Source organism: Stegodyphus dumicola, chromosome 3 (genome assembly GCF_044657685.1).
Source record: "Stegodyphus dumicola isolate Sdum_Otavi_A_Nest chromosome 3, ASM4465768v1".
Classification (NCBI taxonomy): domain Eukaryota; kingdom Metazoa; phylum Arthropoda; class Arachnida; order Araneae; family Eresidae; genus Stegodyphus; species Stegodyphus dumicola.
Window position 1 is genome coordinate 232,998,971 of NC_140770.1, and position 26,503 is coordinate 233,025,473.

General features: G+C 33.4%; 1 protein-coding gene across 1 annotated transcript in view; it reads right to left on the reverse strand.

Moving 5' to 3' along the window:
- Nucleotides 1-1,221: 1,221 nt before the first annotated feature.
- LOC118189079 (vesicle-fusing ATPase 1-like) overlaps nt 1,222-26,503 on the reverse strand; it is a 103,495-nt gene continuing 78,213 nt past the window's right edge. Inside the window, exons 19-21 of the mRNA XM_035359625.2 lie at nt 13,085-13,281; nt 9,799-9,850; nt 1,222-3,945 (exon numbers count right to left, since the gene is read on the reverse strand). Of these exons, the coding sequence (XP_035215516.1) occupies nt 3,874-3,945; nt 9,799-9,850; nt 13,085-13,281 (321 nt within the window). The 3' untranslated portion in view covers nt 1,222-3,873. The remainder of the gene's footprint in view (nt 3,946-9,798; nt 9,851-13,084; nt 13,282-26,503) is intronic.

A 26,503-nucleotide genomic window follows, 5' to 3' on the forward strand; every position in this document is an offset into this window, starting at 1 on the left:
GTTGCCATATATTAAGAAGTTCGCCAAGTGAAGTATTCTTGGCGCAAACTGACAAAAAAGTGCCAACATAAATTTGTGAATTTCTCCGTAAATTTCGCTCCAAATTTTACAAAATTTCATATTTAGGCGTAATTTGAGTCGTAGAATCGAAATATGTAAAAAAGTTGGTATGTTATTTCAGAAAAAGTCCGATTTTGTGTCAAAATACCTATGTTAGAATAGTGTTATATATTAATCTAATATATATCCTAAGTCGCGCTTTCGAGACATGAAGAACGCAATTTGAATTTTGTCAATCGGCCCAGTAGATCGGGAGATATAGGACTGTCCCATTTTTTTTTTGAGCAGTGTACATGAAGTACTAGAAAGGTCGCATACGACCTTCCCTTATTTTCTAAGAAAAGACTATACGTGAAGTGGATTTTACATCAGCGCGTGTGCTGATGGGTTAAAGAGAAAAACCGGATCCGCGGATCCGTAAAAGATGACAAACCACCAGGGATCCACAACTCAAACACAAACTAAACTATGGAGAAAAAAAAAAGAATAATCAAGAACTTCAAAAACTAAAAATGGACCAATTTCCTAAATAACCTAGCTATAGAAGTCAATTCTCGCAAATTCAAGAAAACGTTCATAAAACTTTATCATACAGTTTGAGATGGCGTGATAACTTGCTTGGCAGTTTAGCAGGGCCTGAAGGGCATTTAGTTACCTTATAATCTAAATCAGCGGTTCTCAACCATTTGGCTAACGACTTTTGACATCTAAAGAAAAACTGAAAACATTTAGTATCACCACCACCACCACCACTCTTGAACAAAGTTCAGATTGCATAAATTTATGAGTGTTAGAGAAAAAATCTCAATGAGGATGTTGGGGTTTTAATTTTTGAACTTAATAGTTAAAATATTTTACTTTTAATTACCACTTATTTTCTCTTGTGTACCACTGCCGGTTGAGAATTAAAGATATTTCTGTTTTAATAACATTTCTACTAATTAAATTAAGCAAATATATATTAGTATTTTTATACAAAGAATTTGTAATATAAGATTATTTAACAAATTATTCTTCTTTTTTTTAATATTTGGGCTAGTATTTAATTATTTTTCAGGTAGTTTTATGTATTTAATATGTAACTAATTAATTAATGTTCTTCAAGTAACTGTAACAAATGTAGAAAATACACATATTTAAAATAATTTCACACTTCTCAACTTGACTTTTTTATTAATTTTTTTTATTTTTCAACAACATTACAGTACAATAGGTCTACTAGAAACCAGACACATAAAAATATTTTATTTAGAACTGATTTGGTTTTGAACTACACATTAGCAATAAATAAACTCACAAATAAATAAAAATTGTACTTTTGTAACAAATATATACATTTATAAACTACAAAACTTTTAGCAAAATTATGATATGTGATTTTTCAATTAGATGACAACTTTCAGGTATAATTCTTTCAAGTTAGATGCGGTGAAATTTATAAATTCCTTTTTATAAAGCTTACACAGATTAAAAAGTATATTTAAATTTATGCAAACCAGAAAAATTCTCTTAAAAGCGAAATTATCACTCACACTCACTCATAAAATTTTCAATAGCTGTTAAACTATTTCAATTCACAAAACAAGCAATTATGTGATTTAAAAATAACTTTGTCAGCATTACAAAAATTAAGAAATTTAATTTCTTATAATGAATTAATTCATTTACTTCCTGTGGACATTGCCTTTTTTTTAAAAAATTTTTATACACTCAGATTTACTCTTCCACATACTATTATTTCTTATCTTGGCCAATTAACACAGAAGGGAAGAGAACATCCTCTTATTCAATTTTTTGAAATTGCAACCTTATTTTCCTTAACAATTAAAGTTATAACATTTCTTCTATTGTTCATTAACAGTAGTTAGTATATTTTTTCTGTTTAAATAAAATATTCTTTGTTTTCTTAATACTGCAAATGAATTTGCTACTTCTGCATTTTCTCTTTCTCAACATAATTCTTTTATCGAAATGAAAAATGTCAGATAATCTGTTCAATACTATTTGGTTCATCAAATACTGCTTCTGCCTTAGTTCTTTCCCAGGTTTTGCTTCTCGAAATTTTCTAGTTATTTACCATAAAAGCATACAAGTCCTATATTTTTGCTATATGCAATCTGTTAATTGTATATAATTATTTCTAACCCTTCAAAAAGTATATTTTTAAAAATATATAATTTTCTCTCAGAAATATATCAAAATAAATAAGGAAATGCTAAGTGTACATACAATGGAAAAATCTTTGAGGAAAGGAATGACTATGATATTAATAGAAACATCATGAGTATTACATAACATAATGGATAACTACATATCCTATCAATATCTTAGCAATGTCTACAGGTTAAGTTAACAACTGTTATAATTTAAAATAATGAACAACCATGTTTTAAAATATTTTTACATTTATTTTTCAGCGATTATTTTTGCTGATTGTTACACCAAAACAATCACAAAATAAAACACAAATAAAATGGGATATTTACATTTCTTTTTGAATAAATACTTTTTGCAATTAGCCAATTTACTAAAATTTCTACACTTAATGTCACTAACACACATCTATGTATGAGCAACTCCAAAGCCACATCAATATTATTCATTTGATGCTCTAAAATACTGTTATTAGAGTAAAATAGTTATTTTGTCTGAACACCTAGAATAAGGACAAATTACTGCATTGTAATAAAAAGCACCTAATTCATACCATTTCTCTTAAAGACTCTATTAATGAAAGAAATAAGGACATTATTAAAGGCTATCTTAACATGAAGTATATTGAAATAAAACCTTAAACATGCACACTTAAATATTGTAATTATATTTTTTTACAGAATCACTGATTATTTATAAATACATCAACATAATTTAGGGGTTAGGCAACTAATATTAATTGCAAGTTGCTTTACCCATTCACTCAAAATCAATTGCATAATTTTTTAATCATAATTAAAATCACCTTAATATGCACATTGGTCTACAAAACACACATTACTAATGTCAATATTTACTTGACATTAAAAACTCAATATTTAACATGTATTAAGCACAGTAAAATTTACATTATGTCAACAATTAGATTAAGTTTAAAATATGATTGCAAAAGAGTTCTTAATAAACTTGAACTATTTACATATTATTTACTAAATCTCTGTAACATTTCTATACAAGTTTATAAATACCAACAGATATATTTTGTGCCATCTAAATGAACACCATAAAGGCAATCTTTGTTACAGCTATTAAGTTGAAAGACCAAAAAACTGCACGTTTTCATTACTTCACTTGATAATTGTTCAACTGCAATAAATGCATGCATTTATTTTATAATTATATAAGGGAATAAAAAATATGCAGGAAAAAACACTACTTTTTTTTTTTTTTTTTTTTTAAATTCCAGAGAATAAGCTATTTTTGTTTGACTTAATTATATATTCATTATGGAAATAACTTGCAAATTATGTAATTATTACAGTAAAACCATTAAATATTCATAATGGTTTTATTAAAATAAATACACTTATTTTTTATTTAGCACAATAAAAATCCAATTATGTCATAATTATGCTCATTAAACGGAAGGGTAAAAATTAAGTAAAAAAATCTTCATGCTTTAATTTATAAAGCTTAAATTGGAAACAAACAGATATATTATTTACTGTTCATTTTGTTTAACAGAGGAATGTGTGAATAATTTATATATATATAAAAGAAACTTCAAGTAACATATTGCTTTAGGAATGTTATTTCAGCTTAATGCACAGAACACCTAAAATGCTTTACACTTCTTTTAAATATGATGAAAGAATACATCTAAACTCCTTCAAGGCAATTTTCTTCCTCTAACTTGCTAAGGAATTTATTAACTCTGTGTTCACCATCAGTCTGAAATGCAATTTAATTTATTAGTATTAATCTATTTTGCAGTCTTTTAACATTAGGTGACCAGATGTCCTAGTCATTTAAAAAAAAATTCAGTTTTTTAAAACCTTGCATTTAATATTCATTATGTTATGTGTTTTAACAATGTCATAGCTAGATTGCAGTTATTATACTGTAAACATGTTGCAGATCCCTTCCCAAAATGAAAGAGATCTGCAACATGTTTACGGTATAATAACTGCAATATCACAGAAACTGTGTTATTCAATACAGCAACACAATTTCAATGGTACTACATTCTCTTCTTTAAACGTTATTATTTTTAAAAGGAAGGCAAAAAGTATTGCAGAAAAGACATCAATTGATAAGGCAGGTTTTTGTAGTATATGCAATGCTATTTGCAGTAAAAGACAATAAATAACTATTAGCTCATAATGTAAAGAAGGGTGAGCAATTACCATATAAAAAATTAAATTATTTGAATACCAGTGGGGGGAAAAGACTTAAAACAATTAATTAAAGATATTTAAGTAAAATTTAAAATCTTTTGTTGAAAAGAGAAGGAGTGAATGGATTGGATTGGATTATTTAATTATGGCAAAGCACACAGAGGCTATCTGCCTAAAGGAAGGGATGCCTTCGTGGAGGACTTTCTAAGGGAAACTGGCTCGTATACACGTTACACATGGGGAAAACCACGAAAATGCCCATGCAGCCACCCTGTTCATGGGATTCGAACCTCGGACCGAACTACCAGTGTTCGGCATCTTTACCGCTCGGCCGCTGGTGGGCCTGAAGGAGTGAATGAAGTGTTATCATATATCTAAACATTTTCAATTATTAATGCCCTTTTCAACATTTATGGGATTATATGAAACTGGGAAATCTGGTCCACCTCATTAGTACAAAAGCTAATTTCAGTTACACATTGATACAAAAATCAATTATATGCTTATAAACTTCAAATGAATAAAAGTACAAAATGTTAATTACAAAAATAGTTTCATCAGATTATAATGAAAATATTTTATAAATGATCCTATATATATATATATATATATATATATATATACTTTGTTATTCCATACTTATATTCCTCAAGTAAAAAGAAATTTTCATAGCATAATAAAAAATTCCAAAATGTACACTAACTAGTGTTTCACAGAAATTTACCCTACCAAATAATCTCTTCCCAAACTATAAAGCTCAAGAAATCAAAGACATATCTAATAAAGGCGTTGTAACACTAGATTTAGGGAGAGGGGAATCAGCATATTTTAAGCTTAATTTACAAAATTAGTACTGAAACAAAGTGGATTTCGAATATTACATTTACTTCACATGTTATACTACTTCGGGAATAATTTACATTTTTATATTAAGAGTCCTTTGAGAACTAATAAATTATAGTTAATTTACACTTAATAATTTTTTTAATATATAAAAATAACAGATTATAATAAATTGGGAATTTTTAGAAACTGCTAGGGTCTGGAGGTAGCAGAAATAAAAAATATTGTCTAAATATGCTGCTAAAAAAAAAAAAAAAAAAAACTGACAGTTTTTGCTCTCTTTTAATTATTACAAAATTAAAAGAATTTTTCATCATTCAAAATTTTGCACACGAATAATTTACTGATTAAAATACCAAAAATGATCACTGTAATATCTAAAGCACAAACAAAGCTGAATGTTGCACTCCCCAACAATTCTTTTGAAACCCAAGTTTAGGTAAAACATAACTCTGCACCTGTTAAGTATTAATTTGACACATCAAACTTTTGAATTTTAGCACATCACCACAATGACTATGTAGAATATTATGTGTTTCAACAAAGAACTGTATTGGATACGTCAGAAGCAGAACTGGTGATCTAATGTTTCAATAAATGGCCTACTGCACTCTGGATCTTATGTCATGTGACCATCTTCATTTGAAATTACAGTAAAAATATTGTATTCATGACATTTTTGCCTTAAAGTCCACATATTTTCAAAACTATATTGTTCTTGTTATAAAGAATATGGTAAGAGATAGAATGAATAAGCACAGCAAATATTTCATTATTATTTTGATACTATTCATTTTACAGAAGGTTAAACAAAACATTTGCAGAAATTTAGTTTTTCTTTTGTTTTATGTATTGCATGTCACTTTGCATTAGTAAATTTCAATGTTATGAATGTTTAAAATCAAGTCAATCATTTAAAAAATATCCATACATATTACATGCATTCTAAGATGTCTTCATCTTTATAGTATCTAGTTCACAAATAGAGAATGTGTTTTGTTTGAACTTCTCTAACTATTCCTCAAGTGCTACAATTTCAGATAGGCTGATTGCATGAGGATTTTAATTGTTTTTCCCTTATGAAAAAAAAAAAAAATATTCAAGCTAGTTCTTTTGAGAATCCACTATGAAGACACTCTCTTCTGTGAAAGACAGGCCTCAATTGTTTGATCTTAATAAATATTTCTTCTCACAAAGGCTAATATAGTCAAAAGTCGTTAATCCGGAATGATCTATAGTCTGAACTTCAAAGCTACAAACTTTCTGCGCATGCGCTGACGCACGCGCAGAAAGTTTGTAGCTTTGAGGTCCAGACTATAGATCATTCCGGTTTAATGTATAACGAACGGTATAAGCTAAGCTAAAATTATCTAATTATCTATTTCAGTTGATATTGCAGATTGCGTTGTTCTTTAATCTTCGAATTGGATCCGGCTTATTATTTTTTGCAGACTGTTAGAGCAATTTTATAAAAGTAAGTTGGAACTTTCAATTATGTCAAATAGAATTTCCATTGTGGATCTACAAAAAGAAAGCATGTTTCGATGTCCATCAAACAAAAAGTTGAATTGCTGCAAAAAATGAATAAAGGCATATCCTTTGTTTCTCTAACCATTCCGAAATCTGTTTATCAATTTCACGCTGCTCTGCGGCGAATTTTCAAATAGTTTCTAAAATGTACGAGACATGAAAGTTCCATCCCTAAAAAAATTAAATCAAATGAAGAAAACAGTGCCAAATAATCAAATATTTTAACTTTTCAAAATTTGAGGATTTAAATATCTCATCCCTTAAAAATGCCTTATCCTTATGCATGTTGGCCATCACATTTTTGTTTGCTTATGTTAAAAACACACAGCTAGTTCACTTTTACATAGAAAAAATATGAATTTTTTTCGGCCTCCGATAGCAAACGATACATACACTGAAGTGCCACTGAATTAGGATAGCTAGTAATAACGAGTTGAGCCTCATCTGGCCTTTACAATGGCTCCCAAAGGATGAAGCATAGATTCAATAAGTTACTGGAATCATTCTACAGGGATGGCTTGCCAGAGATCAGATAGAGCTGTCTATAATTTAGGAAGAGTGGCTAGTGTTGTGTGATGAGGTTTCAAACCTTTCTCCAAAACGTTCGAAAGATGCTCAGTAGAATTTAAGTCAAGGCTTTTAAATAGCCAATTTATGACAAAAAAGTTAGGAGAACGCTCATCCAACCAGGCAGTAGCCAACCGGGACTGTAAGAGGTTCAGTTATCTTGCTGGGATACTCCATTTCCATGTGAATGACAGGACAACATAAATGGATGGAGATGATCACCCAGCAACTCTATGTACCAAATCATATTAATCCCTTAACTGCCGCAGAAAACATACAAGATTCATTTCCCAGTGCCACGGTTCTTCACACAGGACAGAAGCTGCTGTTACAATCCGAAGGTCATGAATAGAAAATTATTTTGTGCAAAAATATAATATTGCAACACAGTCATATCTCATATACTTTTTCATATATTTCAATCCATGGCTATATAAATAAAATTATTAAATATTTATACAACTATACACAAATGACTTTGCATATTACATTTTTAAATAAGATGATAAACTTTAATAAATTATTTAGAAGAATGTTATATGTCTCATTATTTAACAATTTTTAAATCTAAAACATGCAAATTTTAAGCATTATTTCTTACTTTTTTCTATGAAATTTCCATCATTTTTCTCTTTCTTTTACTGAATAAAATTTATTAATAACATGAAAACTTTATAATATCATTCATATGAGTACAACAATTATTCTATCATTCTTCCATCAATTTTCTGAATTCAATGAATAATCACTACATCAATTAACCCCTTAAATGCCGCGGAAAATGTACAAGATTCATTTCCCAGTGCCACAGTTTTTCACACAGGCACGCATAGTTATTCGATGTATTAGGGGGGGAAATAAGTGCAAGTTTTACTTTCTAAAAACTGTTTACTTTCACATAATAAAGAATAAAAGAAAAAAATGAATGCACAAAATTTAATGTTTTGAGTAAAATTATAAAGATCAAATCATTTTTAGACCAGTAAAGTGTAATATCAGGTTTCAGTGTTATACCTTGTGAAATCAGTATGCCTAAAAAAACATATATTTCTTCTGAACTGGTTGAATGCCATGATTTTGTTCTTGATTTTTCATTTGCAAGGTGTTGGTTCATATACTCGTCTACAAAACGGTTAGTTTCAGTAACAATATGAAGCACGAGCAGTTCTTCAAAAAAGATAAATGGGTTTGAAACATCCGTTATATCTTTCTTTATTCCTGGAACCTACTACAAAAAGTAAACGAAAACGAAGGACACAGAATAAAAAAAACGTTTTATTCAAACAACACCAGCCAATACCACACAGACATTACTTTTACCGCTTTAGACACATCCCTCTCTCCAATTTCTCCCCACACTTCTTTGAAATAGTATCCTCCTTCACATTGTCAAGGTCATTGTGGTGTTGCATTCCAAAGCTTTGCGAATAATTTTATGGGTAGCAGCGCAAAACAAATGATAGCATTTGAGAAAGGTGTATATATACGCACGGGGCAGTTAACGCATGGGCTGAGCAAGGCGTATATATATGCCCGCAGCAGTTAAGGGGTTACGGGAGGTTGGTTACAAGTACCAAAGATCCCAAACACTACTAAGAGAAAACATCCCAGACCATGATTAAGCCACCATGGCATTAGACAGTTCCAATCTGCCATACAGATTTCATGGCTTCACGAGTCTCACGCCATATTCTCAGCCTTCCATCAGTATTAATTAGTCGGAATCAAGACTAATCACTCCTTGCTACTCATTTTAAGTCCACTAGAGTCTATTCTCTGTATTCTCTTGCCCTGGCAAGAAGTGCAGCTCGATGTCATGCATTCAGCAAAGGTACTCTCGTGATCTATAGCTTCCAAAGCCCATATGGTGAAACGAGTGTTGCACGATCCTTTTACTGACTGTACAACTGTCACCCTGGGTAGTAATTTGAGATAATGTTTGGCTTCATTGACTATGTACAATACGGCTGAGCCGTTTCACACCACGCTTGTTCTAGGTTAATTGTCCTTTGCAATTTGCCAATTACTAGTTCTTTTTCCAACCGTCCGTGTATTCTCTGTATACTTTTGACACTTTCGACCTTGAAAATCCTAGCCCGCTGAGGATTTTGGAAATTGAATGGCCCATGCGTCGGGTGCCTACTATGTATCCGAGATCGAAGCTGTCTAAATCAGAAATTTTACCCATACTGGTAATAGAAACAATTGATTAACAACAACCATAGTACTACTTGTATGTGCATTTACCACAACTTCCTCACATGAGCAGAGATGCTACACAGTGCTATAAAATTTGCATAGCCATGTCTATCCCTAATTCAGTGACACTTCAGTGTATTACCGTAGTGTTAATAAGGAATTAAATAATCACATAAAATTTCTTAATAGCAAACTTTTTCTTAAAAAAGTTAGAATAAATAACATTCAAAGTATTTAAAAGTTAATAAAATATTTATAAACAACTTACCTGTCTTGCTAAATCAATGTAAGCAAGTAACTTCTTTATTCCTACCCAGACTCTAAAAAAAAAGTAAGCAGAGTTTTGATATGTACAAAATCTATTCAATCTCTAACATTCTACGGGACATTCACAAAGTAGAAAACACAACTCCAAAAATCAATTATTTCCATAACACACACACACACACACACACACACACACACACACAAAAAAAAAAAAAAAAAAAAAAGAAGAAGAAGAAGAAGAAGAAGAAAAACTTTACATGCTAAAGAGCAGTTTAAAATATTCACTCAACAATAAAAGTTATACACAAGATTTGACTGAACAAGCATACCCATTCTAATTACAAATTAAGTTCCAACATGTATAACCCTAACTATTTTTGTATTCAGCTACATGTACAGTTTTTCAAGCACTTTTGAGCTTTCATGACATTAACAGAAGATATCAGGAAACAATGCAATGATAAGCAAACTTTGCTATTTAACATATGGAAATGCAAGATATACATCCAAACCTCTATTTAATGGCATTCTATTTTATGAATTCCTCAATTCAGCAAATTTTTTGTAGGATTCTGCCCAGGGTGTGGATTTCCTTGTATAAAAAACTCCAAAGAGGAAATTATTTAATGAAGCTTGCTATCTAGGAAGTTTTTTAAATGGCTGACTTTTTAACTTTAAAGTTATTTATTCATTTGCTGTGAAATGCATGTGTATGCATACATCCTAAAGAAATGCAGGTGGATCGTTATCTGTTCTACATTGCATTCTACATGAGAGATAAAGCAGGAGAGAGGGAGATTTTTGAATGAGAAAACATTTACACACCTTTTTATTAAAAATTCCCACAACCAATCCTGTTTCAAAAATCAGCTTAAGGTTAAATTATAGCTGCACATAATTTTTATTTCTACTTTTCTGGTTTTATAATGCAAAACTTTTTTTGTCAGTTGTGTATAGAATGAAAAATATTGAAATGAAAGTGTTAAACACATAAAGAAAAAATGCTGGTTCTTGGTGAAGTGCACAAAGCTTGTAAAGAAGAAAAGCATTGCCATAACATTCTATACTTTACAAAATAGTTTACTCGCAATCCTGAAAAATTGGGACAAAATTTCATCAAACTTTAATTCCACCAGTCTATTTACAAAACATAAGAAAATGTTTGTTTACGAAGATGTTAAGGATGCAACATTAAAATGTCTGTAAACAATGAGAAAAATGTGTTCCAGTATCAGGGCTATTGATAATGGAAAAAGCTACTGAGTTATTAGCGATTATTTTTTGAAAGACCTTATGGAATTTTCCTATGTAACTTTGTAGGAATGGATACATTTTAATGTACTTAATTTTACATTTATATTTCATTTTACTACTATCATATTAAATTAAAAAAATCTTTTATTGTAATTTCCACTTTCCAAAGTTTTCCCTCCGGATTCCACGACTTTGTTAAATAAAGGGTTGATTTATTGGTTCATATAATTTTTTCCACACTTTTTTTTATTGATGTTACTAATTATGGAGTTTAATATGCCAAAATTGTAGATTATATTCACAACAATATAAATGATTCTGTTATGGCATACCAAGTCCTTTTTTTTTTTTCCCCAGGGTCTGAAGTATAGAGAATGTGAAGATCTCTAACATGTTCTTCTGAATTCAGAAAAAGCATCTCTAACATGTTCTTCTGAATGGGAGAGGCTTCCAAACAAATTTATATTGATGTGGGTTGTGTATGGAGAGTATGCTATTGCTTAAAAGAAAGTCCGAAAATGAATTGATGGATTCTTTACTAGAAATTGAGATGCTGAACTCTCTGGTTAGGTTGGGGAACAACCTGACCCATTTTGACTTCAATCCATATAAAATGACTTGAAGATTTGTTTATTTCTGTATTCTTCTCATGAGGAAAGGCCCAAACAAATGCCATGGCGTCATTATCCACATGGAAAATGTCAGATATATGTAGCGAACATGATAAAAGTTTCCGTTTATTTGCATAACTGCAAGGTTCTTCCACATTTGGTTTATTCCCAAGATGAGGATTCTACAAATTACTATGTTTTCAGATCATAGTCAAATGCAATCCATTGCATATTATTTGAAAATAATGATTAGCTGCAAATGTTTCATATGAGTTTATGCATCCAAACCATCATGTTTTTACAGAAATGATATAACCATACACTGCCAAGATGTTTGGAACATATTGTGAACAATTCAGTGAAATATACCAATGAATTTTATCATGAGAATGGCTGAAATATTATAAAAATTTTGAAATCAAGTACATTACACATGAATGCATAATGCACCAACTTAGAATAAAATCACACATTATATATTTAAAAAATATTTTAAGTTTTTTTGTTCTATAGATAATACAATTAACTTTAATATAATTGCTTCAAGAATGTTTTACATAAATACACAAGGTATTTATGTATTATCCCGCTGATCGTAAATGTCAGCTACCATCAAACCATGAAAGTTGGTGGAGATCCCTCCAATGTTGAACCAATTATCCTGCAGAACTCTTAGCCACACTTTTATCTGCAAGTGTTATTCTAAAGAATTTGTCATTCTCTCTTCACAAACCACTAAACAGTCAGTGTTGTGAAAGTATTTGACCTATTTTGTTTTTGCACTGTTAAAGGGCCTTCTGCTATTCTGTTAGGCTTATTGATTTTATCGGAAGCTCTACTTAGAATGCTATGAATGCAATCTTGCTGAGGGTAGTTATTCCAATCGATTACAGTTTAACCGGCCATATATGGCTATTCTTTTCCTCATTTAACAGATGTCAAGTCTCTCGAGCAACTGTAAATGAACTAGCATGCAGTCACATACCTTTTTTTTTCCCTCATGCAATAAATAATGCTACAATAATAGTAAACTTACATCCTTGTATATAAAAATAAAAGATGGCTTATCGAGGATCAATTGTGGTTACATCAAACAAAAGTGAAGCTATTACTAGTCTGTTGCGACACCATGCTTATCCACAGCTGGCACTAAATCATGTTACTTGGCAGCAGTTTCATGGCTGACAGGATAATACATAAACATCATACATAATTACTAAATAACATCAGTAAGAAGAAATACAATATGCTATGAAAATATAAAATATTAATTACATTATTAAAAATCACATTTTATACATTCATGGGAACATAAAAACATCATCAATCAAATGATTATAATAGGGAATGCAATGGAAATGTTTACTTTGTACTTTAAATGCATTTCTGATATAGAAATACTTATTACAAATTACAACATACCTTCGTCCTTCTGTTTTCCTGGCAATTCTTACCAATTCTTCTCTACGAAAGCAATCAGTCTCCTCTAGAACAGCCATTAAATGCTCTGAAGAACTAAGATTAGGAACACGGAGCACTGATGTAAAAGCTGAAATCATTTCCATTTCTTCTAAAACTTGACGTCTACTACTAGTGCACAAAACCAATAGTTTTCTACCCTATAAAGTCAATAAGGAAGATTTAACATTCTAAATTTTCAACTCAAAGTTTTATTATCAAAATCTGATAAAAGCAAAAAACTCACACAAAGTTTCATGACTTTCTGAAAGGAAATCTTTCAGGGTTCATACATATTTCTGAACACAGAAATTAAGTACTTTTAAGGACCATTAATGAAAAAGTTAAGGACCTATGAGCAAATGAGAACTGAATAAATTCAATTAAAAATACTATTCTATGCCTGAATTTCACTTTTGTAATACCATCCTAAAAATAAAATAGATCCCTGAGTGGTATGCATTATTACTAAACATGAATTAATTAACATAATGATTGATAAGTTTGAGAATAAAATAAACTTTATACAATTTATCAAGTAAGATTAAATATTTTACACTTATAATAGTTGGACATATTTGAAAGAAGATGACATTTACTTATGTTTTACTAATAGTTAGCTTTATGTTGATTTTTTTATGTCTCATTTTGTTACATACTTAGTCAGTCTAGAGGTTTAGTAAATAGCAGGTAGATTTTATGTCAAACGGTATAGTTTAAAAGGAGAAGTAATATCATAATCAGCATGATTCATAACAAAAGACTGAATGTTGTCAACGCTGTTGCTTGTCTAGATAGAGACCTGCTCATTAGAACAAACCCGAAAGGTCTGATTTAGACACAGTTGGCAAGTGTTGAAACTTAGTCAGGCTCTGTTTGATGCAGTTAGTGTCACAGCTTTGTGTAGAGTTCCAAGGGATTGTAGCCCATTTAATATACTTTAATGTTCCAATAAGCGATTAAAGTACCAGAGATGATAAGTTGTTTTGCATTATTTTTAAGTTTCACTAGATGCAAAAAATGATGCATAGAATAAGTTTTACTTGAATTTTTAAATTTTTGTGTCTTATTTTGTGACCACAGCAAGTGTTAATGAAAGGCAATAACTCGCTTTAATATGTAGAGATAACTTTTAAGGGTAAGCAGTTAGTTATAAATAATTAAATTAGGTAATTAGATAACCTTAAGTCATTATGGATTTACATGGCCACTAAAATTTTATTTTTTAACAATATTTGTTAAAAAAAGCCTATTAAAATCAAAATCTAATAAAATTTCAGTTTAAAATACATGTAATTTATGACATTGATTCTTAAACGATATTAGGATACACATTAAAAGCTACAAAACATTTATGTTTTGTAACAGCACTCAGCAAAATATTTATCCTCCATTTTAATTTGAAGCCTTTCCAAATATTTTGGCTAGTTTATATAGATTTCTTTCTCTTTAAGCATCTTTTCTAACAATTAGAGAGTTGTCTCAATATGCAAACCAATACTCTCGCTAGTTTTTGCGTGCTTATCTCCTAACTTGTCAACATCTCCACAAGGTACCTATGAGGGTTTACTTGATCTGGTAAAAGTTAAATAGTCCCAAACCCCTGACTGAGTCATAAACTGAAAGGTTGAAATTATAAACAATTGGGTAAGTTACATAATAATAACTGCACATATCTTTGAGGAGTAATTTTTCAGTTTCTTTCTTCAACAGGGTTCCTTTTCATTTTAGAATTTTTGGATCTAATTATTTCTGTTATTCTAAAAAACACTAAATGCATTTAGAACGTATAGAAAAAGTGGCTAATTCTATTTCTTTAGTAATATGAACATTCAGAAGAAATATGAAATATATATGGTAAAGCCACAGAGATTGCATCAGGTGGGAAAATGCCTAGTGCCAGCTCTGTGTATGCTTCATTAAGGCATATTAGATGAATCTTTTAAATTGTTAAATTTAAGTTTTCAATTTCTTTATTAATAAAAAAATCCCTTTCTATAATGCCTGCCCAGTGATAAGATTAGAAGCATTTTTGATATTTTTGATGCTTGTATCTAGTGAAAGGTAGAGAAAATAAAGGGAAGATAAACACGTTAAGAAAAAGATTCTAGTATCAGGAGTAAAACATTAAAATATTATGCTTTCATTGTTCTTCCAGACGTTCTCCAAAAGGTCAGAAATTCATCGCAAACTTTCTGTAAAATACATCCATTACATGTCAATATCATGGAGACATTTTTCATTTTGTCACATATTTCTCGAATTTTCTAGAACCGTGGGTCTATAAATCTTGACTTCAAACCCTTCTAAACTTTCCAAGCTGCAATGTCTAAAATACTTAAGAAAAATTATCCCTACCAATTCTGTAACAGCAAAAAGTCAGAAATATTTTGAAAAAAAAGAAGGAGGGAAAAAGTGTAAAATTAATTTTATAGAGAAAACTGATGCCTATTCTGAGAATTTTGAATATTCCGAGACAATTGCATGGGAAAAATGCTTACTATGAAAAAATTAAAAAGAAGACTTTTTAATTAATTGCATAGCTAATTTTGCTCTTGCTAAGAGCTGTTTCGTAAATTATGCTTTATAGCAATATGCCTTATTTATCAGATTCATAATATTGTATAAGTTGTCAAAATGAAATTTTATAATATGGCAGCGAAAAATAGAATGTGTTATTTTAACGTTATTTTTTATACATAATTTCAATATATTACCATTATTTTAATGAAATTTATCAATGTTATGATGCTTTAAAAAAACTGGTTGAAAAATTGTCAGATCTCGGCATTAAAAATTTTCTACAGAAACTGATCCTAAAATCGCCAAAATGTTGACAAGTCGCCAAATTTAGAGCTGTTTAATAAAAGAATTCACATCCCCAAAAGCGAAAAGTTGTTTAAGAGTTCTTTATTAAAAAAAAAGGAATTTCAAAATGCTTATGTTTCACTTCTTGCTTAGAAACTCGAGTATCCCATCATTTTTATTAGAAATAGAAACAAATTATAACCCATGAACACATTCAAAAGATAACCATATATGTCAGTGAATCACCAAAAATATTCCTCCAAAATGCTAATTCACACTCAAAATGGCAGTCATAAAAACAAACAGAAATTTCAGATGATTAAAATTAAGGACCTCCTGCTGATTTTGGCCAAAGTTAAGGACTTTTTAAGGGACCAAAAATCAATTCCAAAAACTTTAAGGACTCTTAAGGACCATACGAACCCTGTCTTTTTATCTTCCATTTTCTTAACCACTCATTTTTATTTCTTTAGATGTAAGTGTGTACAGTCAAAAGTCGTTAATGTTGGAAAATATGACCTATTGTAACCCTTTTCTGCATCATCTCTCCTCCTTGAAATAATTCTAACTTTTACAAAAGGTTTAGTTCTTATTTTAAAGGAATATAGCAATTACTTCTATTTCGTTTCTCACTGCCACTGTTTGTATTGAGAACGGACTGTTCCAGCCTAATTAAGATGCAAAAATGAAACTTGATGTTACGTCATCTGGAAAGCTGAGTTGTGCCGATAGATGATTGATTGCCGTGAGATGACGTCATATCTACTTCAGGTAGAAGTATCTTGCGTCACTCTGCTTTAGCCTCTTCTGATCTCCTTTTTTTCAGAACCGCATTTTCTTCGTCAATCAAGGAAATGAAAAATCCAATTCAAGACCTATAAGATCCAGGGTCCCCACAAGGAAGTATTCTCGGTCCAGTGCTATCTCTTTTCTACATATCAGATTTTCCTCACCTTGGTTTGGACAATTACTCTCTGTTAGCATGTTATGTCGACGATACGGCGATTGCAATTAAATCCATCCAAGCTAATCATGCAATAGACAAAATGCAAAATTACCTCTCTGCTGTAGAAGACTGGTGCACAAATTGGCACGTAAAAATCAATGCTAGCAAGTCACAACTTTAACTTTTAGCAAAACTAAGAAAAACATTGCTTTTAAAGATCTCTACCTTTTTCAGAAAGCTGTTCCTCTTGTCACAAAAGCCAAATACTTAGGAATTATTTTGAACCAAAGGCTCACATGGTCTAACTACATTAATAGTGTCAAGAGCAAAGCCAGGGGCTTAATATGCAGATTTCTCCCGGTCATTGGAAAATATTCAAATCTTAGCTTGCGTACCAAAAAACATATATATACCACTTGCATTTGACCGATACTTTGTTATGCTGCTCCTGCTTGAAAAACAGTCACTCAAACTCAACTGCATCAATTACAAAAAGTGCAAAACAAATTTCTGCACATTATTACTGATTCACACTATCTTATCCGCAATAAACTTTTACACAGAGACTTAAACCTTGAGACGATTCCAGATTACATCAGAAGATCTGATGAAAACTTCTTCAACAAAGCTGTGCAATGTGACTTTGTTAATTACTCCCAAGTCTTTAATTATGAAATTCTCTTCGAAGATAGAAGCGTCAAAACACTTGCAGCTCACACCTTCATGGGAGGAGACGACAATTTTTTCACTTAGCTCCTGAATCGGTAGCTGTTTACACTTCCAATGCATCTGATTTTGATTGAAGTTCTTCTGTAGCTTGAATATTATTCTTGGTGAATTATAACACTAATGCTGTGAGATTTTTCATATTGTGATGATATAGTAGTGTTGTAAATAGGTTGCTTAGGTTGTTGTTGAGTTGATGTAGTGTATTGCGTTTCCTCAGCATCTGTAGCAGGAACTGTGGTAGTAGCAGCAACTTCACCAGCACAGGAAGTAGAGGACAGGCAGCAGCAGAAAGAAGTAGCAGCAAACGAAGGCTTTACCGTTGTGGTTAATAGACGCAGAAGACTAAAACAAGTTTTTCCAGCCACAAAGCTTCCTGACCACATTCTCCTTATTAAGAGTAAAGACACGAGTCGCACTACTGAAAGTGTTCAGAAGCAGCTAGTGAGTAGCATTAAGCCTAATAAAGTGGGGATTAACGTCGTCCAAGTAAGGCCTACGCGCTCGCAGGAACTACTCATCAGATGTAGAGAGAAGACAGACCTGGACAAACTCAGGACCGCCATCAGTGAAATTCCGGAATTAGATCACTCATTAAGTGTAAGAGTACCCAGACCACCTAGGCGTACCATAATAGTCTTTGGAGTGCCACAGAACAGTACAGCTACAGATATCACAGAGGCCTTCTCCAACTTGTTCCCAAGTAACATGAAAGAGTTTATATTCCCTATTCGTTCCTACCCAAAGGAGGATAACACCTGCCATTGGCTAGTGGGTGTTGCAACGGAACAGGCTGAAGAGTTATTAGAAAAGAAAAGAATCTACATTGGACTTTGCGCCTGCAATTTCAAAGAATATCTCCAAGTGATATGGTGTTACAACTGTAAAAAATTTGGGCACTTTAGACGTTACTGCAAGTCGGATACAGCCTGCTCCAAGTGTGGTGAAGGTCACCTATTAGAAAAGTGTGACTCAGTTACCATCAACTGTGTCAACTGCAGCCTCGCGAACGAGAAGACGAGTAGCACCTTTGACACACAACATCCAGCAAGTGCATCGAAATGTCCATGTTATAGACAAGTATTGGCGAGAATGAGCTCAGCCAGGGAGTCCACTCAATAACAGAGAAAGTTTACAACAGAGATCGGTCTAACATCAAAATTTTACAGTGCAATCTCCAAAGGGCAAGAGCGGCCATACTCAATTTCATGGAGGTGATGTCCTCCAGTACAGCAGACCTGGCACTCCTACAAGAACCTTACTTGAGGGACGGCAAACTTCTTGGCCAACCTTCTACAAGTAAATCCTACGCCTCCAGTACGGGAATGGCAGCCATCTTGTATAACGGCCCTCTAAGTCCATTGCTTCTGGATACGACAGATTACACAGTAACAATCTTAATAGAATCCTCCAACATGAAAATAACAATCACTTGCGTTTACTTTCCCCCAAGCATGCAAATTGAATGCCTGCTACAGGAATTAAACCCAGCCGTACTGCGAACATTCCAGAATACCATAGTGGCTGGTGACTTTAACGCCACCAGCCCCTTATGGGGAGCACAAACAGAAAATCGCAGAGCGCAGAAATTGTTAGAATATGCAATAGCTCATGGAATGACAGTAATAAATAAAGAAGACTCTCAACCTACATTTGACAATGGAAGAGCAAAAGGCTGGCCAGATGTCACATTTGTCTCATCATCAATGTCAGCGTACATAAACAACTGGGATATAATGGACATACCCTCTCTGAGTGACCATCGTATAATTCAATATGAGATCAATAGTAGACTCACGTACCTAACAAAAAGACGTTTCAAGACCTGCTACGGAGGGCACACTACTTTAAAGTTTTACGTCAGGCCATGGGTGAGTGAGTGAAATCTTGGAACAACTGGATAACTGCGACTCCCCGGAGGAGCTGGATTCTACATATGACTTCATCATAACTAAATTAACTCAGGCAGCAAGAGCTTCCTACAAACTTAAAGCTATTAAGCCGAAAACATTTACATCGTGGTGGAGCAACCACCTCAAGCAAAGAAGAAGCAAAATACGAGCCCTAAGAAGGCAGGTGCAAGCGGAGAATGATGAAGAACAGAAAATATTAAAGTTGGTACACTACAGGAAGGAGCTAGCGCAATACAAAAAGCAAATCAAGGCAGCGAAACAAGAGTCATGGCATAAGCACTGCAGTAACGTGCAAGCAACCTATGGCACATTACAGAAAATAGCCACAAATAAGGTTTTTCAACCCCTACAACTTACCGCTAAAGTAAAACAAGATGCAAAAAGCAAAACAGAAGCTCTAAACACTATCCTAGAAACAATCTTTGTTAAGGACCAGATGGAATTTGATTTAGTAACTCACAGAGAAATAAGGCAGAAGTTTATTAGGAAAAGCTGGAAAAGCAGCAACAGAGATATTACTCTTCCTACAGACCACGAAGTTCATAATATCATCAAAGCCTTAGCAGACAAAAAAGCACCAGGTCCCGATGGTATAGATAATATCATTGTTAAAGAAATTCACAAAGAATTCCCAGGTTTGTTTCCAAAATTATGCAGAGCCTGCTGGCGACTCGGTCACTTCCCTAGAAGCATGAAACTAGCCGAAATTGCACTCTTCCACAAGCAGGGCAAAGATCCGTCAGACCCGGCATCTTATAGGCCCATAAGCTTACTGCCTTCAATCAGTAAGATTTTAGAAAAAGTAATTTTGCAACGCCTTAATTTCCACATGTGCAGGAACAAGTCTATAAACGAAAAACAATATGGCTTCTGCGCAAGGAAGTCCACAGATAATGCCTTAAAACAACTGCTAGACAACACAGAGCAGAACAAAGACAACAATATGGACACACTGGTTATTTCGTTGGACATCAAAGGGGCATTCGACTCGTTGTGGTGGCCAGACGTAGTCGAATGCTTAGACATCATCAAATGCCCAAAGGAAATCCTGAATCTTTACGCAGCTACTTGCAGGATCGTTGGATACAGGTTACAACGGACAATTATGTACTCAAAGTCAAGTTGGAAAGAGGCTGTCCCCAGGGTTCCTGCTTGGGACCTACACTTTGGAATATTGTAGCGAACAGAGCCTTTGCGCTTTATGACCAACAGCAAGGAGTGGGCATCCAGGCGTATGCAGACGACCTTTTATTGGTCATTTCTGGTAGCACGGACATTAGGTTAAAGGCACAAAATGCAATCAATACTTTTGCAAGCTGGGCAAATCAGCACAAATTAAATATCTCAGCAGATAAAACTAAACAACTGTTTATATGTAAGCATGGAGCGCGAAATAGGATTCCCAATATTAAGCTAAATGGAGTCTCTATAAAAAAGGTCACTGACCTTAAATATCTAGGTATTATATTTAACAATAGGCTTTCCTGGGTACCGCATATTAAAGAGCTTAAGCAGAAAATAAATCAAATTAGTAATTCCATGGTTAGAACATCAGGACCTCATTGGGGCACTCCAATCACTATGCTCAAAAGCTGGTACAGAACAATCTCAGAAAAGATCATATTATATGGGGCTGCCATATGGGGAAGGAAGCTTACTGCCCATATGAGAAGACAGCTTCTCACCATACAAAGAATGCAACTTTTGATCATACGCAAAGGTTATAGAACATCCCCAACTGCGGCACTGCAAGTGCTGGCGGGTATCCCTCCACTGGACCTTCTAGTAGAGAGAGAATCACTATTAGTAAGGACATTGCGCCTAGAAAATAACGTCTCTCTGTGGCAAAAGACATTCTACCATACAGACTATGAGAAGCGCAAGCCGATCATGCTTGGACACCCTGCAGATACTGATTTATCGCACACAATATACATGCAATACACGCCGCCAAATGAGAAGGCATTTGCCATTTATACAGATGGCTCAAAGATGGAAAAAGGCACAGGCTGCGCCTACTGTGTACTCCAAGAAGGAGAAATGGTTAAAACTTGGGAAAGACGACTGGCAGACAAAAATACCATCTTTCAGGCAGAGCTTCTTGCATTAAAAGCAGCCATCAATTTGGCAAAATATCAATTAGGATTAAAGGTCAGCATATATAGCGACTCTGCCTCAAGTTTGGAGTCCATCCGAGGGCACAAGACAAGGAGTCCTTTGGTGCAAGATATTCAGAAAATTCTTCTAAGTATCCCACCAGATGACAGACCTATCCTGATCTGGGTTCCAGCTCATGTGGGTATTACTGGCAATGAAGCGGCAGACCTGCTTGCGAAATCGGCTGCCAATGACTCCAGTAGATTGGAAAACGCAGTAAGTGTTCCGCAGTCCTATTTAAAAAAAACCACGCTCAATAGCCTTTTTCAAGAATGGCAGAAAAGATGAGAAAAGGAAAGCAAAGGGAGGAGAACCTACAAGTTCTTTCCAAAAGTCACGTGCTCAGTTAATACATACAGCGGAGCACAAACTCAATTCTACACTGGCCATGGTCCCTTCCCACATTACCTTAAGAGATTCGGCATACGAGCATCAGATTTGTGTGAATGTGGTGCGGTAGGTGATGCAGATCACTTCCTCTTCAACTGCCCACAAACCGATAAACTGCATATAAAAATGCCAAGCAGTGAATACTGGCCGCAATGGGCGGAGAATACCCGCGGCAACAAGCAGACGAAAACTAAAATAGAGGAGGTAATCAGGCTTTGCTCAGCAAGATTCTAAGAAATTCTCCCCCTCTCTTGAGAATTGTATCTTCGCAGCATAATTTTAATAGCAATTCAAAATACTACAACAACTGAACATCAACACTAGGAAAATAGCTCACCCCATAGAATAATAACAGGACTGTAAGAGCAAAACTATTGTAATGTAAGCATATTACTATCCAGTTTATATGTACTTGATAAAAATAATATTGTAAAGCAGTTTAAATGATATTGAAAATCCAGTCAATGTGTAAATGAATTACAAGTTTAATTTTGATTATCTCAGTAAAAGTATTGTAAATATGAATTCATATAATGTCTAAATGTACACATAGCTGTCATGATTTTATGTATCTATCATATGTAACTTGTACAAGACAATGATTGTAATCAACATATCTATGCTTATTCACAGGCCTTGTATGCCCATGTAATATTTATATGTATATTCTCACACGGAGGAAATTTTTCCTTCTGCCAGGATGACTACTAACACTGTAAGACTTTTACAACAAAGTCAGGTCAGTGGTTATCTCAGGCGGCGCTCAGTGTACTGTGTTGAATGGTTGTGTTAAAATTGTGTTGTATAGTGTTGTATTTAGCACTATTGATTGAGGTTGCTTAGTTGTATTTGAATTTGTCATTGCAACTATTGCTGTAGTGTATCTTCTCATATTGTTGTCATTGATTTGCATTGTCTTGGCTCCTCCTTGAAAGCTATGATCGCTCGTCACGTTTTGCGAACTCGTCCGACTGGATTGTCTTGCTCCTTTTGGTACTTCTCTTCTTCTCCTTTTCTCATCTGAGATTTTCTCCACATCTGGATTTCTTTATATCAAGTGCCCTTGGGCTTTAATTCTGGAACTGGCAACGTTGCTCTTTGCAATACCTCGGTCAATTATAGAGTCTAAGGTTTAGCCTTTCTGGTTCCTGTTTCATTGCTCCGTGGTGTGCCGTTCCAGCCCCCATTGGAAGACGATATTGCGATGCATGCCAGCCAGAGATTAGTGCCATGATTCCGTTCTGAAAGATGACTTTTTCTGGATTCTGAAAAGTGGCAATGATGTGAGCGACAGCCGTGGGCGGCATCCTGTTTTCATGAAGGCGGTGTCTTCAACATAAGTGTTTTTCCAAGCTGTGATTTCTCGTGTTAACTACAATGAGCGGCTTTTTTGCCGGTTTAAGTGCTCTCAAGGATTTAGTTTAATTTTTCAGGTGCCTTCTTGACCATAAAGCATGGACTTATTGATAGTGAAGTGAATTTCATAATAACCGTGTAGTTTCTGTTCAGTGATATGTTTTTCGAGTATTGAATGCCAGTATTTAAAGATCAGGTAAAATATTTACTGTGTCTTTAATAGTGTAATATTCTTTAAAGGAAAAACCCTTGGGGTTAATGAATGATCAACTAAGTGTAATTTTTTTTATAATGATTATGTTACACTCTTTAAGTTTCTGATATTGATTAAATTTATTCACTGTGTTTTTATTTTTATATATATTGTTAATAAATTGGTTAAGTTTAAAACTTTTGTCTTCAAAGTCTGCATTGTACATAACCTTAAGAAGCTTCTATTGCTACTTCTGCTAAATGTTTTTTACAACTTTAAACTTTGCTTTTGCATCAGTTAATTCAGACACCCATGATAAAGCTACAAACTACAAACTTCCTGCGCATACGTCGCTTAGACGCATTAAACGCGCATGCGCGTTTAATGTATAACGGATGGTATAAGTTAAAATTATCTAATTATCTATTTCAGTTAATGTTGCAGATTGCGTTGTTCCTTAATCTTCGAATTGGATCCGGCTTATTATTTCTTGCAGACTCTTAGAGCAATTTTATAAAAGTAAGCTTGAACTTTTGATTATGTCAAATAGAATTTTCGATGCTGGAGTTGCTAAATGATCTACAAAGTGAAAGTATGTTTCGATGTCCATCAAACAAAAAGTGGAATTGCTGCAAAAAATGGATAAAGGCATATTCTTTGTTTCTCTATCCATTCCAAAATCTGTTTATCAATTTAACAGGGGGGGGGGGACGTTGCAGCGTGAAATGAATTGGAAGTTGATCTGTCAGCACTATCCTTATCTTCAGGACAGATGTTTTTACTTTATTTGGCTTATATTTCCTTGCTAAATGTAGTAATTCATCTCGATGTACTCCGTCTTTGATATGATTTAAATCAAATTCCTCGTCATTATAATTCACTTCCGATAGTGAAGAAAGTGACACAGAAGTTATTAAAAATGAAAAAATTTCGATTGACAAATTAGTCGGTTTCTCGACACAGCAATTATAGCACTTGAACAGCGGAACTTTGTAACTAAACAAGAAATTATGTCTGTTTATAGAATTAAAGAGAAAGTATTATCACATAAAACAAAGCAACTTAAACAACTTACATTGAAAGAAATGTTTAATAAAGTAAACAAATAAATATTAGGCTTTTTTTTAAAAATAAATTTGGATACCCTTTAGATCATAATTGCTCTTTATTTCATAAATTACGATTTCATATTTTTTATTTTAATTTATATTTAATTTCTGCCTGCCATCTTACCAGATTTAAACTGATGATCTATAATCCGGAACCACTGAAGTCCCGATTAACGACTTTTGACAGTATATACATAATGCATAAGAAGACATAGGCCAGTGTACTCATTTTTGAAATATGTTCATGCGAACATTTATATTGTTACGGATTTGGTATTTAAATAGCTTATGTTACTTGAATAGTAAATTAAATGGTTTTATTTCCCACGCAGTGCAGCGTGTGATGAATATTAAAAGAAAGCTAAGCCAGAAAATTGAAAATACAAGAGCATGTGAATGTAACATTTAATAAATGTCTCTTTTTGATTTCGAGAGAGTACTAGAAAATTCTTGCGCGCGATTTTGAAATCTTATAAAAGGAGGAAAACCTCTCAGTTCGTAGTAGTTACTTAGTTTGTTGTTGTTTTAAAAGTTTGTTTAGCAAACTGCTCTTGTTGACTGTAGCGAATTTGCGGATTAGCTTTCTTTAGCTGTTTTGAAATAAGTTCTCTTGAACATTTGAGTAGTTAGAAGATACTACTGTGATATATAGTGATATTGCACAATTATTTGAGGACATTTAATCATATCTGTTGTGATAATAATAAATTTTCTTCATTTTTCATTGGACTTGTGCATTCATTTCGTAACGAACCCGTATGCACGGAACAATTTTTGGTGTCAGAAGTGGGATTTGAATGCCAATCACAAGAGCGATGGAAGAGCAGTTAAGACAGCTGATATCAGCCTTTGCTGCATTTAAAGAGGAAATGAAAACGGGCCAGCAAGAAATGAAAGCGGGACAAGAAGAAATGAAAGATGAGATGAAATCTGGTCAGGAAAAGTTAGGAGAATCTGTTAAAAAGGAAATGGAAGCCGTTCACGAAAAGTTGGAAGATGGTAAAGTAACTTTTAAAGAAGACACAAAAGCTGTACAAGAAAAGATTGAAGCAGGTCAAGACGAAATTAAAAGAGAAATAACCTGCGTAATAGAAAGTAAATTTGAGGCTATGGAAGACAGAATAGGAGCTGTTGAAAATAAAGTCGGGCAAATTGAAGAAAAGGTTTCTTCTGTCAAAGATGAAATAGAAGATAGAGTGTCGGCTGTGGAGCAACGAGTCGAAGGAAGAGTTTCAGCCTTCTAACAACAAATTGAAGAAAGAGTTTCTGCCGTCCAAGGACATATTGAACAACAAATTGAAGACAGAATTTCTGCTGTCGTCGCCAAAGAAGTTGACACTTTAAAGAAATTCGTAGCAACGGCAGGCGGATGGTTTAAAATTTCTACCCATACCTGCTCGTCCCTCTCTGAAGCTATCGACATATGAAGGGAAGACCTCCTGGCAAGTATATAAGACACAGTTTTCTATAGTGGCAGAAGCAAATGGATGGGATCCCCAAGCCAAGGCCTGTCATTTTGCCGCTTCTTTGAGAGCAGATGCAGCGGATATCCTGCAGACGCTTCCAGAAAACCAAAGACTTGACTTCGAAGCTCTATCCGGCACATTGGAGCTGTGCTTTGGCGAGAAATGTTTAAAAGACTACAGCAGGTTTCAACTAAAATCCCGTCAGCAGAAGCCCACTGAAACACTTCAGGAGCTCACCACGGATGTTGAAAGGCTGTCACATCACATCACATCCTTTTTGGAGTGCCCGACAGAAACAAGAGAAATTCTGTCGCTGCAA